The following is a 15555-nucleotide window of genomic DNA, read 5'->3' on the forward strand; positions in this document are numbered from 1 at the left end:
GTCCTTTCTCCGTGACTCTTTACATTGTTGTCTCTTCTCTTTCCGTTGTTTCCTCCACGCGTTTATTTCTCTATCTCTCTGTTCTCTTCTTCCGCCCCCACCACCCCTCCCTTCTCTCCCATCATTCTCTCCATCTTTCCTGTTTGAGGCTACTCATTTGGTCTGTCTGTCTCTCCTGCAGGGCAGCAAAGGGAGATGATTGAGAGAGATTTCTGTGGTTACATTTGTTTTGCTTTTTCTGTTTGAAGTTGCATTTAGTTTCACTCTTTGGTGACTTCTGTCATTGCATCTGCAGAAGGTACTACCAAGTCAAAGCACTTAATCCCTTTCACAATTAAACTTCATTCACACTTTTTAGCAAATAACAGCAGGCCGCCCCTCCATCTCTCTAATAGTTTAACCTATTAGCAACATTTCTCTCCACCTCTGTAATAATTTAGTCAGCTGCTGTGCAGGTTAGCAGAAGGCTAAGCTAAACTATTAGCAACATTTTCTCTCCATCGCTTATATGCTCCACCGATATCGAAGTTCGCTAGAACCTCAAATCCCACAATCACAGTTTATCATCTCAAATGTTCGCGACAGTGATCCTAGCACCCACACAGCAAGATGACATTTTCCATTTGTAGCTTTAGCTCTCTACTCTGAGGTGATTCATGTTTGCCTCCAGTCTCTCCTTCGTAAGAGCGTCTGTAAAATCCACACTTCTCGGCTAAATGAGAGTTCTTCTTTTGTTTACTTACACGTTCTCTACGGTAGGCCTACAAAGACAGCCGGTGCAAATGAAAAATGTATACCGGTACATATATTTCTTTCATATGAACACAGGCACCATACACTTGTATTTCCTTATCACAGTCTGGCCCGTCCTCAAGTGGCTCTGCTGAGACCTTTTTTTATGTGTTCACTTAAATAAAGGCTTCTTGGTTATTTTGTGCTCAATGCATATGTACCACACACATATGTAAATAAACTAATCGAATGTTTGGTATGGGCCTGGCACAGCGGACAGTATCTGTGTGGGGGGGTTGGATGACTTTGTTTTTCTCTGAGGACAATGCCTCCTAAGGGAATAACACAATGGACTCCATTCACAGCCTCACCAACAACATCATGACATTTTGTTCCTGTGATTGGACATCTTGCATCCGCCCAAATACCACAGTGGGATCTCCACACAGTTCCTCTTGGTGGTGGAGTAAAAGCACAGCTGCCGTGGCTGCGTGTCTACATCACTATCAAACCTCACATAAAGAAAACCCCAACCCTGACTTGGCATCAGTTTTCTTCTTTTTCTCTTCGCTTCAGTGCATCCGATTTTCTTCTTCTGATGTTTATATTATGTAACCAAAGTGGACACTTGGTGTTTCTGGCATGTTTGGACATTCTTGCTTGTTCTTTCCTTGTTTGTGTCCGGCGGCATTAGAGGGCTGAGATTAGCATGCTGACCAGCAGAGTATATCATATCACAGCTATAAAACATTGTTGTTACAGCCAATCAGTCTGACTTATGTGGGGATGACAAGCAAAACCTAATTGATTGTTATGCTTCAGATGTTTTAATAACCAGGGTGATTATCAGCTCAGTTATCTGTATTATTATTAATGTGATATAGTTTACTGTTGTATAATTAGTACCTGTATGTTTCTTACCAGACCATCTGTAAGGCTCAGTACTAGATTGAAAGGCTGGTGAGAAACAGTTGGTGAGATATTGAAAGATCCTCAGGCATATTTAGACAATTTAAGATGTTGCTGCACATCAAATCTCTACAAATTATTCTTAATTTATACTCAAGATAAACACGTTTCAAGGGAGATTTTTCATGTTTGCTCGTTAACTTAAACAGGAGGAAACTAAATTTTTCTTCATATTTTTTCATATTGTTTCACATTTTTTCACATTTTTAAATCGTACACACATATATATATATATATATATATATATATATATATATATATATATATATCCATAACTTATGGAAAGATCATTAATCAAAACCCCTTGAACAGTAGCCTACGTGCTAATTAGATGTCAAAGCTTTCATACGTATCTACTTGTGCTCTCGTGTGTGCAACAAAACGTTTGATGCGTGCCTTATGTTATATGGTATTTTTAGAGAGAAAGTGCACGTGATGCAAACTATATTAATAACACATTCGCCTGCATCCACTCGACCTGATGTCATGTCACACCTTCCGTATGCAGTTAGATATTAAATGCATTCAAGGCTGTAGGGATGAACCCTCCCAAAATTCACAGACTTGCACTTCAAAATATTACTCCGCTATTACAGCCAATGTGTAGTCATGGTTTTCCTCTCTGTATTTATGTAATAAAGTCAATCAATCAATGCTGCAGTTAAAATATTTGTCTGTCTTTTGTGGTTCACCAGGTTTGCCAGGGTTTTCCAGCATGTTTGGGAAGAAGAAGAAACGGCTGGAGATCTCAGCTCCGTCAAACTTTGAGCACCGGGTCCACACGGGCTTCGACCCGCGGGAGCAGAAGTTCACCGGGTTGCCGCAGCAATGGCAGAGCCTCCTGGCGGACACTGCCAACCGCCCCAAGCCCATGGTGGACCCCTCCTACATCACCCCCATCCAGTTGGCGCCAATGAAGGTAGAGTGTGAATGGACAGAGGGCGTCAAGCCTGAGCACTGGGGACAAATCGGTATCATTTTCTGTGACTCTGTTGTTCTTCATCCTCCTGTTTCTCCCCCACTCTCCCCCACACTCCCTGCTCTATCTGTCTATAGGAACTTTACATTCCTTTTTCCTCCCACCTCTGTTCCTTTTACTTTTCTATCTTGCTATGTTTCACTTCACTGTCGCTGTACCTTCACCGCTCCTTCCTCCACTTTCTATACTTTGTTGTCTTTCTTCTGAGGAAAATTTAGACCGTTCTCCAGTGCCATCTGGCCACTTCACACTATTCAAATTGCCCTAGTATTTGAAATTTTAGTCATAGCATTTACAATATATCGCTTTAAACCTGCATTAAGCAATTTTATGATGTTGAAGTAACATTGAAAACTCACTGAGTATTAAAGCCAGACCATATAACTTGTAACAGAAGAAAATATCACAGCCTTCCTTTTACAAATTTAATGTTGAATTCAGAAGCAATAAAATAAACTGTTGCTCAATTCGGTGCTTTCAGGGGCGGAGCTGCTGCAGTTTAGCTCGGTCTGATACTTTGACCAGTAGCCTTTTGTGGCTTATGTTGGTTTCAGTGGCTTTATTACAAAACCAAAACAAGAAGTAGCAAACGTTATATATATATCCACATTTTAACAGTCAACTGAAACAGTTCTGTTGCCTCTAGCGAGACTTAATTGTAATTCCTCTACAGCATTATACTATTATAACCATCGAGAGGCGAAGTCCCTCCCCTTCCTGTGTCCCCCCTGGGGCCTTATTTTGTAAAAAATTGGTGTGTTTTATCTTGTGACTCTTTTTATGAACCGGGAAGTGAAATAAGCGACACCAGTTGTTTGTGTGAGTACACAAAACACACAGGCATCATAGCTTCAGAGAGAGAGATGTCATATACGTGTCTTTTGGGTGTTAAGTCATCCTAATAACATATTTTCATAGTCTTATACTTCAATAGTCTTTCTTGACGTGCAAAATTATATTTTAAATTGACAAACGTGTGTAATTCATGACACAATTCAAACAAGATAAAATAATGATTTGTCTCTCGCCGTGTACATATTTCTTTCCGAAATAAGGTCAGATGGCGGCTTTACCTTCTCCTTCGAAGAAAGACAAAAAGCCGCACAAAATGCCACAAAAAATAGAGACTTGCATAATTTTTTGAGGTGTTAAAATCAAACAATAGCCCAGAGAATATGACCTACTGTAGAGATTCATGACGTTTACGTTTGCTAACATATTAGCCATAAACTCTTGATAAACCCATTGGCTTTCTGCCCCCTGCTGGTCAACAATTGCTCAATGCAGCTTTAAAGACAAACACCTCGTTTGTCTTCCATTAGATGATGATGTCACAATCTCAGAAACCCTCGTGCAAACCTTCTTACCTCCCCATGTGACTGTGATTGCGTGTCTCCCCTTGTCTCTGAACCTTCTGAGTGTCTCCTCTGATGTGTTGTTGTTCATTGGTTCTTCTTAACATATCACATCGATTTGATCAACTGATTATAGTCATCCACACACCAAACTGTTTGATAAAATAACAGTATTTCTCTGCACCTTTCTCTGGGTTGTAGCAGAACATGTGATTTGTTTCGAGGCTCTTCTCTTGCACACTGGAGGTATTGGAGGTTGTATTAGGCCTAATGGGTGTTCACAGAGGCACTGCTTAAGATGTGGTGTTTTATATCTTCCATTGTGCTGTCTGTGGTCCCATCATACTGCATGTGTGAACCACTGCCCTTCAGCTTCGAGAACCAGGAGCCTCTCCTGTGTGTGTTACAACACCTGCTTACACCATTTTTGTCGGCCTTGGTTAATTCTTAAAGAACACTTGCCTCATAAACACGCCACTTTTTAACTTGATGTTGAAAGTTGACATTAAAACACTGCAACATAAATCTAAAACAGTAAGACTAAAAGCACCATTGTGGGCATTAATCATCAAGTGAACTTGTATATTAGTCCCTGAGGAACCACTTACAGTAGAAATACACGATCAGACATAAGTCCTGTAAGAGAGAACAGCAATATGCCACAGGAGATATCTCTGAAGAGGGGGAAACAAGAAAATAATTCTCTTGCTCTCTTCACAGATATCTCCCAAGAAAGTCCGGTCTTCCGAAACGCCATTGCCCAAAGTATGACTTCCTCTTCCCTTCTGTTTTTAACCCCCCCCCCCCCCCCTTCCTTTTTTCAATCTTTTCTTCTGTTGGTCGCTCTCACACAGCCACAACTCCGTTGTTTTTTGTTTCCGCATCTCTCCTCCGCTGCCTGATGCCATGCATTCAGGTGGAGGTGGTGTGTCAGCAGGAGCAGGGAGAAACGCTGAGAATGACTCCACACATGACATAACTACATCGCTCTGCCAAGTCTCTTCTTAGGCCTCATCTCCACTCTCCTTTCGTCTCATTTCGCATGAGCCTCCCCAGAAATGACAAGATTAACTGCAGCGGCATGTTCCCTTGGTTCTCCTCTCTTTTGCTATGGAGCGCCTTTGATAATGATGATGATAATCGTGATGATGATGATGGTGATGATGATGGGTGCTGAGATGTGAAGTGCATGTTGCCATGACAGCTGATTCTGCTCTGCTGTAGGCCACTCTGTGGAATTTAGGTCAGAAAGGGTCCGCATGTGTTAGAAGAACCCCTGCTGATCCACCTCTTGATCCGACCCAAACCAGACCAGCTCTCCTATCCTCCTCTCTCCTGCCCTGTCCTGTCCTCTTCTCTCCTCTCTCCTTTCTCCTGCCCTGTCCTGTCCTCTTCTCTCCTCTCTCCTGTCCCGTCCTGTCCTTTCCTGTCCTCTCCTCTCTCCTCCTCTCTCCTGTCCTCTTCTCTCCTCTCTCATCCTCTCCTCCTCTCTCCCACCCTGTCCTCTCCTCCTGTCTCCTTTCCTCTCCTTTCCTCTCCTTTCCTCTCCTTTCCTCTCCTCCCCTACCCTCCTCTCTCCTTTCCTCTCCTGTCCTCTCTTCCCCTCTGCTCTTCTCCTCTCTCCTTTCCTGTCCTGTCCTTCTCTCCTCTCCTCTTCTCTCCTCCTCTCTCCTGTCCTGTCCTGTCCTTCTCTCCTCTCCTCTTCTCTCCTCCTCTCTCCTGTCCTGTCCTGTCCTCCTTTCTCCTCTCCTCTCCCCCTTTATCCTGTCCTGTATTGTCCTATCCTGTCATGGCCTCTCCTCCTCTCTCCTAGCCTGTTCTCACGCTTCTCCTCCTCTCCTCCTCTTTCCTATCTCCTCTCCTGTCCTCTCAATCATGATCACTCAAATATATCAAACATGATGTAGTTTCTCAAAGAGTTGTAAAAACAGGATTTGGTCTGGGTGCTTTGCAAGCTCTAAACCTTTTCTTCCAAATAAAAAGAAGTTTTTATAAATGTACGTACATCTGAAATCTTTGTACGCAAAACAATATTGTCTAAGCACAACAGTCACTCAAAACAAGTTTTTAAGGTAAAATTCATATTTTTTTCTCCCGCTGTTTTGGCTGTTTGTCAACGCCCAAGAAAGTTGCAAGATACTTTGCCATCAGTCTTTGGTTTGTTATTTTCCTCAATATCAAAGTTGTTGCTACAGACAACTTTTCACAGATTGCCAAATGTCAGGATACTTTAAAGAGGAAAAAAGAACTGATGAAACCCAATAACTGGACACAAAATTCTTCATGTGTAAATGAAACAGGTGTTTGAGACTGTGGTTACTACTTGGATACAGGGGTGGGAATCACAAACATAAGATCTCTGAACTAGATTAAAATCACTGTATTTATACTGTATCACAGTATTTAGTTGCTTCTCATGTGTGTGTGTGTGTGTGTGTGTGAAACCCTGACTCCCAAGGTGGGCTGGGTTATTTATAGTGTCTCATCGATGGCCTGATATCCTTCCCCCCTGGTTGCCCTGACACTTGATTGACATGAGGCTTCCTCTGCTTGGCAGACTCCTCCAGCTCTGTCGTGTGTGTGTTTCTTTGTGTGTGTGTGTGTGTGTGTGTCTGTGCACATGCCAGGTGAGCATGGATGAAGCAGCCTCCAGTCTGGCAGACCTCCAGTGCTTTCCTCGCCAAACAGCACAGAGGGACAGAATACAGTAAAAGGTCAACATGGCGTGTGTGCATGTTTGTCTCTCTCTGCGTGCGTGAACATGTATTCTCCGAGTGTGTGTATGCGTGTGTGTGTGTGCGGTTTAGAGAGGCTGGCGTGGTCATGATGCTGAAATAACTACTACCCCTGCCCTCTGGCTTGTGCGCTCATCGTTTATTCACAAGGCTTGTAGCCTCGTTGTCAGACTGCTCATCTCAGCTGAGCATTAGTGTTGCTTAAAGCCTTGGCTCTCATCTCCTTTCTCTCCCCTCCTTCCTCCTCCACCAGCCCTCAGCACGCATGCTAATCCAAAAGTATAGGCTAACACCATGCCCTAACAGCATTTCCATGTTTAAAACATTGTGCTCGTAAAGCTTCTGCAGTCTGACTACCTCCGTTAGAAACGTCTTCATTTCGATGTTGCAATTCTTGTTTTGACGTTGACGTTCATGTGTGTGTGTGTGTGTGTATGTGGGCGGGCTGTCGTGTGACGCAAGGTTACATGTGTGTTAATGTGATGCATTCATTAACGCCGGCAGGGGCAGAGCCGTGGCTATTATTAATGGCAGTCTCATGTTGCACCTTGACTTTGACACCCTCAAATTGCCGACTCCCATGGAGCCGAGGAGGTAATTTACCGCGATGGTGTGTGTATGTGTGTGTGTGTGTGTTTGTTAATGGGTATGTGTAAGTACAGTGTGTCTTGGCATGTATGTGTGTGTTTTTCTGTAGGTGTGTGCTTAGGCCTGCTAATGCTAATCTCCTTGTTTTCCTCTGAGCCAGTTCTTGTAAGTGAGAAACAGAGCGACCTGTGTAGAAAAAGGTGACACATGCAAAAGCAAAGAAGTTTAGTGGGAGCAGGTTCTTCTCTCGGTGGTTTGTTGCCTCACTTCACAGGATACCAGTTATTGTGTCATTAGCATTCAGATGTGGGGCTTTTGGAAGGTGCAGAGAAACTTACAACGAGATCCAAAAACTAAGAAGATTTATTCCCTAAATAACAAATACTGCAGTCAATTAGCAGTGTTTAGAGAATGGGTTAGAGCCGTAATAACCTGACAATAACTGTGACAAAATAAGGTGCTCAAGAAAGCAGCAGCACGCCGTGCCTGCATTGAATTAATAACATCGTTGTTATAATGGGATTCTGTTAAACACTAGCAGTAAAGTTTATATCCTTTACACAAGGTCAGGGCAACGGTAGACTTGGCCAACTCACACAGAAAGACAGTAATATACTGAGTGAAGAAGTTGTAGCCAATGAAGTTATAGTCCACCTGAACACATGTATATTGGTGTCAGTGTGCAGCCAAATGAGTAAAACAATAAAAAGAGAAATGCTCATTTACCGTATCGCGTGTTTTATTCAAAGGCAATTTAAATTCTTTGTCTTCATCCCAGGGTTATCAAACAGCCCCCGAGACATGGACGTAGACATCAGCATCAGTAAGCCAGTTAGAGAGAGAAACATAATTTATAAGGATTTAAAGACGGACCCATCATGAGAGCAACTCAAAGTTTATTCTTCTTAATCCCACAGTAGCTGTAGGAGAAAGATGAATCTGGAGGTATCACAGGAATAATTTATGATCATCGTGTTTTAAAGGTGGATATTCATCTCTAATACCTCCCTCAAATATCATATTCCTCTCCTGGATGAAGATCAAATCCCCCCTCCCTTCGGTCTTTCACAGCTAATACAGCACTGGCTGCTTTTTGTTTTCTAAAAATATAATGAACATCATTTTCATCTTGAATTATATGCCGTTTGACACTTACAGTAGGGCTGTGTAATAATGTCAATTTCAGCCTGACGGCATGTGGTTGGGAAGTTAATGTGATAGTAGTGTAATGGCCTCGAGTTGATCCGCAGGTTTCCCTCAAGCGAATCAGATAAGATCAGTGAGGAATGGAGACATTCGAAGGCAGCTGTGACAAAATCACATGTGACAATAACAGTATAGACAGAAAGGATACCAGCAAATTAAAGCTGCCTTTAGATAATATCTTTAAAGTAGTATCCAGGTTTCTGATTCTCAGCATGGACTGTATATGTGGACGTAGTCGTCATGATGTCACCCTTTGGTTTGTTTACTGCAGTTTTGAAGCCTCGAGTTCTGCATTTTGGCCGTCGCCATCTTGGTTTCTTTTTGGCTGTCGCCAAACTAGAATTATTTTTGCCGCCAGAGGAGTCGCCCCCTGTTGTTTAAGGTACTTCAGCATTGGCTTCACTTTTCAGAACCGGAGGGGAAGGTGGCATAAAGGATGATGTTGCTTGTGCTCGGGGATAAATCAGAGTTTTGAGTCAGGAGGGTGTTGTTTGCTGCTGCAGGCGCTGCAGGAAGGGGACCATGTGGCGAGTGAGAGTACAGCGTGCATGGTGTGAACTTCACAACATCTACGCATGTACTTGTTGAGGTCCATGCATATGAATCGGAAATGTGCATGATGATACTTTCTGCAATAAAAAGGTACAAATCCTCCCCTGGATGGACACATATAGACACATAAATATGTGATTGAGCGGTGCATTCCAGGAGTTATCGCAATCCCTCCAGCCTGCCTTCTCTTCTCCTGTTTGTGATTTCTTGCATTTCCCCAAATGGCTGCTGACAACCTCCAGAGTACATGCCTAAACTTCTTGCATTCAGCAGCAGGTTACATGTACTGTAGGTAGTGTAGGTGGAGAGCGCTCGCTGATATTTTGGGTAGCTGAACATCTCTGTGCTGTCAAGCCCACTATAGCTGCACTGAAAATATCTCATCCTTACATCACACTGGAGGAAGAAATAATTCAACAAAATGCGCCCAGAATGGTGAGGAACACTGCCAGCAGGCCCGGCTGTTATTTATAAATGTGTCGTGTTGATTTAGGGTTTAGGGTTGATTTGTTCATGTTCTGTTTGAAGAACAGTACATGGTTGCAGATTTACACTTTTTATGTTGCGGCTTTGGGGAAAATAACAGTTATGCTGTCAGATATCATGAAATACAGTCTTTTTTTTCCAACTGTAATTATCCACAAATGTCATATTTAAGTGACTTAAATGACACTAAATCTTCATATTTTCACATTGGACATTTAGTCCAAGTCAGACAAAGCTGTCCCAGTGTTTGTGACAGCGAGACAAAGGACTCAACTTGCCCAGTATAAGGCACGTGACAATGGGCATGACACACAGGGTGATAACTGGTACTTTAAATGTCAGTGGTAGCAGAGCACCTTCCCCCCCCCCCAGCTCTTTGGCAGGTGACAGAGGTGGAAACTTGATCACTGGGTCTCTCGAAAGAGTTGCTTCTGTGGCGCAGACGGCCAGGCATCCAGTCCAGGCCGGGGCTGGATGCAGCTGCTACCGGGCAGGGGGACTTATTATGGCGGGGGGGCGAGGAACAACGGAGATCGGGGCCGGAGCGAGCAGGAGGGAGACAGGGATGCTGAGGCCGGAGCGGAGGCAGCTGGTGGGAGTGGTGAAGCCGGAGGAGGCAGTGGTGTTTAAAACCCAGGCACAGACGATTCGTAATCAGTCACAGGTGGGGCGCTCGACTGTTTTCTGCTTCTATTGAGCCAAGACTGCATGCTGGTATGCTGGCTATGCAGATTTGTGTGCGCTACAGGTCTCCTCTCTCACTGCCAACACTTAGTATACAACATATTAGACCAAACAGTGACGGTGCAGGTATGCAGCTGTTCCATTCAGCATTTATTCTACTCGTTTTGTGCCGACTTTAACAGAGATGCTGCGTTCAAAAGGTCACATATTTGACTGCTTTTCTATTTCTGGTGCATTCTTAACACTGAAGTGTGACACACCGGGAGTTATAGCCGTTCAGAGTGCGGGTTGTTTTCTCAGGTTTCTGGAGAGGGCAGGTTTGCGCTCTGAGCACTGCATGGCATGAGTTATTTTGGTAGCTTTGCTGGGTTTGCTGTATGTGTACATATGGAAACGCAGTCTAGAGTGATAGCGTTTCTGATTGAACAGGGTCACCCAGTCTTTGCTTCAGGGGCAGGAATGCAAACTCGTGTCTTGATTGACGAGATAGAAGTGGGCTATTACGGTTCTTACATGTGCAAGCAGGGAGCTGCTAATTTGAGTAGGATTCTTAATGCAGTGTGTATTAGTGATATTGGGTGAGCTCCAAGGCACGATGAGTGTCCAGACTGAGAATGAACGAGGTCTAGACGAGTGCTTGGATGTGGAGCAAGTCCAGAATCTCTAAGATGTCCCCTCGTTACATGTTGTTGTAACCTAAACTTCTGTCAGATTTGATTTGTTTTTATTTGAAAGAACATGAGATGAGACAGTTGAGTGGCTCCTCCATCACTCTATAGATACAGACGCACACATACATACAGTGTGTCTTCATGCACAATGACTGCGGCATTTATTCGACTTCTTAAAGGACAGAAAAGAAAGTTGGACGCTTTGATCGATACGCGTCTAATTTAAAGTTTGATTTGAACTTGACTCGGTACGTATTACACTCGATCTTACATTGATTTTGGGATTAAATTGCTCAAAGCAGAAATAGGCTTGAAGGAAAATAACTCCTGATTGATGCGTGTCCGCGCAGGCGCGCACCCTCGTGCACCCTCGTGCACCCTCGTGCACGCAAAAGCAGATAGAGAGAGCATCTGTCTTTCTTGGCAGCGAGCTGAAGTGGATGGCATCGATTTAGACCTCTCTCATTCCTTCCTCCACTCTGCTCCTCCTCCCTTGCTTTCTCACTTTGTCTCCTCTCGCGGCTGCCATTCACAGTCACACTCTGCAAATCACCTCTCGCGGAGGCTTTTCGGAGCCGCAGTCGGCGGGGGAATTTTGGCCCTCAGCAACGTGCGTTTGCCAGGGCAGCTCAAAATGTCCTGGCTAACAACCATCCTTCAGTGTCTGAATGTGGGTTTTCTTGTTTCGTTTGGAAGAACATTTAGGCTGTGAATTTTAAATAGGGAAGGATTGTTGCAGTAAAAACTTTGATTTGAGATGACTGCCGTGTCATACTTTAACAGAGTTTGTAATCGTTTGGAAGTGCTTGATCTTCTTGAACACATTAAGACTTTGTGTCCTGTGGAGTTAGAATAAATATGGAAATTCTTCATGAGGAATAACCCCTTGAGATGTACCATCTCGTTTTCAAGGGGGGTCCTCAACAACAATTACACAATACAAGCACCATAAGACAACACATTTAAAAATAGAAAAGCATTACTGCATTAAATCTTCTTCTTTTTCTTAATAACAGTAGTTAGGATATTTGCATCCTATTAAAGTGAACCACTGCATTTAAAAACCAGCATCATCGCTGTTGACATAAGCCAGTGAGTCTTTTCTTTGTTTCTCATTCAGATGGTAGTTTCCACTTGGTGTGATTTAATGACTGGACCTGCAGTATCCTCGTGTGGCCAAATAGAAAACTACAACTCACAGTTTAGAGCTTTTCAAATCATATGGCCAATCTAAATTTTCTCCACACTTATGGACTCCCTGCAAAGTCTGTGAGGGTCTAGTTTCTGTCAAACTGTCATATTGCCGAGTGTTTGAGGGCTCTCTCGCAGACATTTTGAGCCCTTTGTGAACACTTTCTGTGAGTCCGCATTTCTGCAGGCTTTGCCTGAAGGAATTACCCATAATTCATAGCTAAAGACGTGGTTTTCCAGGGGGAAGTGCAAATGCAAACAAAGACTATATTACGCAGCTTTATTCATCAAACATTTAATTTGAAGCTGTTTTAAGGCAAGAGCCTGGAACACTTAAAATCAGGGAGTCAAAAATATAAATAAATACCCACAATTGTACAAAACATGTTATGTCCTCTCAGCCGCTCGCACTCAACCATTTAACAGGTGACGTCAGTTAAGTCCCTGAGCGTTCAGGGTTTAAGGCCCAGGGATTGGGCCCTACACTTCCTTTATCCCCGGGAAAGAATATTGAACGACAATTTAGATCCATCTATCAGCATTTCAGGCCAGATTAGTGAGCATCGTTTTTATTATTTCATAAGCTTCAGCTGGGCTGAATCTGTTTTTATGGACTGGTTACCAGACCAGGAAACTCCTGAAGAAAACTATTTCCATACACTCGTATACGTGCATGTCGTTACAAAAAATACTATTTAATGAACATAACAGTTCAATTATTTTTTTCATATTTTTGAATGTATCTCATGGATTGAACACTGTATACTGTAAAATGCCAAACGACAGCAGTGGGATAGAAGTGAGAGGAGAAAAGACAACATGAGAGCGGTCTGATGAGTGGTAAAAGGAGTAGAAAGTGAGCTTTGACTGAGATGTGATGTAGAGGCCTATAACTGGCTGACGGGCCTCAGATTAATGAGCGCCGCCGTGTAATTAATCTAAAGTGGGCAGCTGTCTGTTTATCTGTCTCGCGACTTGACAAGAAGATAACTGAGGGACACCTAATTGATCCCCTCCTCTTCGCCTTGTTGCTCTCTGTCTCCTCTCTCCTTTAGATCAGAAAGTTTCCTTGACGGTGACAGACTCACTTGGAAACTCACGTGATTGATCACACTGGCAAAGACACTACTGCAGTTTGTTTATTCTACTTATTATATTTCCTAGCAATTTCTGCTGGCTATGTTTTTGAATCAACATAAATCTGTCAGCGCTTAGAGGGATGGAAAAATAAATGGAAGGGTGTCCAGGCTTTACTGCGCTAATATGCCCAAGGTCGGGGACTTGGTCCGATTGTATGTTTGTATTTCATTATGCTTCCGCCACTAATCCATTTTGCTGGAAATCATCCCTCGTGTGACTCATGGATCCCGGAGCTTGTAGCTGAGGCTCTACCCAGCGGAGGTCAAAGGTGACTGGGTCACACTGGTCTGAGCTGCCGGCTCGGGAGCTGTGGGGGTCGGAGGCATCTCGCCGTTTCTCCCAGTGAAGGGGCTCCACAGTCTGCCTTCAGCGACATGTTGGCACACAAGCACACGATACATTCACCGATGCTGAGCACACTGATGCATTAATCATTGAACACCACCAGAGGCTTCTACTATTTCTTTGTGTGCTAACATGTACTAAAAAGTGGAGTCCTTACCCTGGAGAAATATGCTAATGATATGTCAAAAATGGGATATAAGCTGTTATTTATATTATATTGGAAAAGTTGTTAGAGGCCTGAAGAAGTCAAACTAAACAGTATTTAAAAAGAAAAAACACGGAGATTAAAAATAATTCTGTTGCAGAATGTAGTTTTGTTTTCTACCCTGATAATTATCTCGCGACCCCTTATGTTCATCCTGAGACCAGGGCCGGTATACATATTAATAAGTTGACACGTGTTTGTGGTCGTATGCACACAGCTCACACCGACGCTGCTCGTAAGTGAAAGCAAAAAAGGCTTTTATTGATCCAATTTCCCTCCTACAAGTTGGTGACAACAAATTATTTTCTTCCTAAAAATGCTGTTGTTTTATCTCGACACACTTTAATATGCCGCAGGTTAATCAACAACTCGTTCCACACCATAATCCACACGACACGGTCATATAAACTGTGCGGTTTTCTCTACTTCAAAAGCCGCAAAGTGTACTTAAAGTGACGGCAGTCTGTCGAAAAGGCACTTACGTGTATTTTCAACTGATAACAGCATTCAAAGTAGAAACATTTCTGATGAAAGTTCAACATGTGAAAGTTAAATTTGGCTCTTACACAGTCTTTGACCTATAGGTTGAAGTTTAGGACCATTTCTTAGACTGTGTTGTTGTCCCCCATAGAGAATCATTTCAGCATGTAATGACAGTGAATCCTCTTTATCGCCCTTATTATTCTTTGTTTTAAATGCTTCTATAGTTTCTTATCCCTTTTACAAAGACTTAGAAGCATTTGCTGTAAGATAACCAGCTTTAGCAGAATCATTCTCAGGTCAGCTTTCATCATCGTGTGTCTTCAGACCTATTCGATGAGCCCCTCCGTGTACAGCCTCTCCTCATGTTGAGATGATGGTTATTAGCTACTGTAACTAACAGGCAGAAGGATGGCCTGAGGAAACAGGTCAGCTCACAGCCTATTAGTCATGGAAACGCTCCAAAATACGCTCCTTGAATAATCCTGCTCATGTTTGCGTAGACCTCATCCGTAGTTCAGCTAATAACGTGTCAAGAAATTAGCCAAACTGCTCCGTGAAATCCTCCGCTCGGTGGTACAGGTGGGTCAACCCGTCGGCTTGCGTGCTGATCTGAGGTCACATTCGAGTGCGTTTTGGGGTCAGGATTAGTCGTCGTAATTAATAACAGAGATAGGAGATATGTGCCTCGGGGAATCTTATTACCAGAAGCTTCACTCTACTTTGTCCCTTAATCAGTGAAATTAACATCCACATCGTTTTTTATTCACGGTTATTTAATTCAACAATGAGTGTTGCCGGTTCAGATGTGAAACACTGAGTCAGACCAGCAGAGAGCAGCAGAGCACAAGACTTTACTTTACTACACACAAAACATGGCTGTCGAGGGAAAGAACAGCTCATTGTGACATTGGGTGACACTGAAAACTTTTGTTCCTTTTGGTACAATTACATTTAAACCTGAGTCGGCTTCAAGATGATCCTTTCTTACAAGAAGTGATCACTGTTCTGATCAAATAACCTGGTTTTAATTGACACCCTAGAGATCTTAAGACTTGTTTAAGGACTGGTAATGTTTTCTTCTTGCTGTCAGCCATCCGATCTGCTGAGAACACAGCACAGCTATATCTAAGGAATTCAGAGCATGTAGGCTGCTGTATTAACATCCCTACTTTATCTATTAGCATACAGTATCAGCATTGATTAGTTGTTTGGTGAATCATCACTTTAAACAGTT

General features: G+C 43.1%; 1 protein-coding gene across 6 annotated transcripts in view; it reads left to right on the top strand.

Moving 5' to 3' along the window:
* Positions 1-15555, top strand: part of pak5 (p21 protein (Cdc42/Rac)-activated kinase 5) — a 59236-nt gene that overhangs the window by 24258 nt on the left and 19423 nt on the right. For 4 of the 6 annotated variants that reach the window (XM_031865877.1, XM_031865880.1, XM_031865876.1 and 1 more), the window contains 2 exons: positions 2397-2620; positions 4756-4800. In XM_031865877.1, the coding sequence (XP_031721737.1) occupies positions 2397-2620; positions 4756-4800 (269 nt within the window). Of the gene's footprint in view, positions 1-2396; positions 2621-4755; positions 4801-5799; positions 10267-15555 lie in introns of those variants that run through there. The other 2 variants (XM_031865878.1, XM_031865875.1) reach the window with 2 other exon arrangements.

The sequence above is a fragment of the Anarrhichthys ocellatus genome, unplaced genomic scaffold (assembly GCF_004355925.1).
Source record: "Anarrhichthys ocellatus isolate YVR2014 unplaced genomic scaffold, GSC_Weel_1.0 scaffold34, whole genome shotgun sequence".
NCBI classification, from domain to species: Eukaryota; Metazoa; Chordata; class Actinopteri; order Perciformes; family Anarhichadidae; genus Anarrhichthys; species Anarrhichthys ocellatus.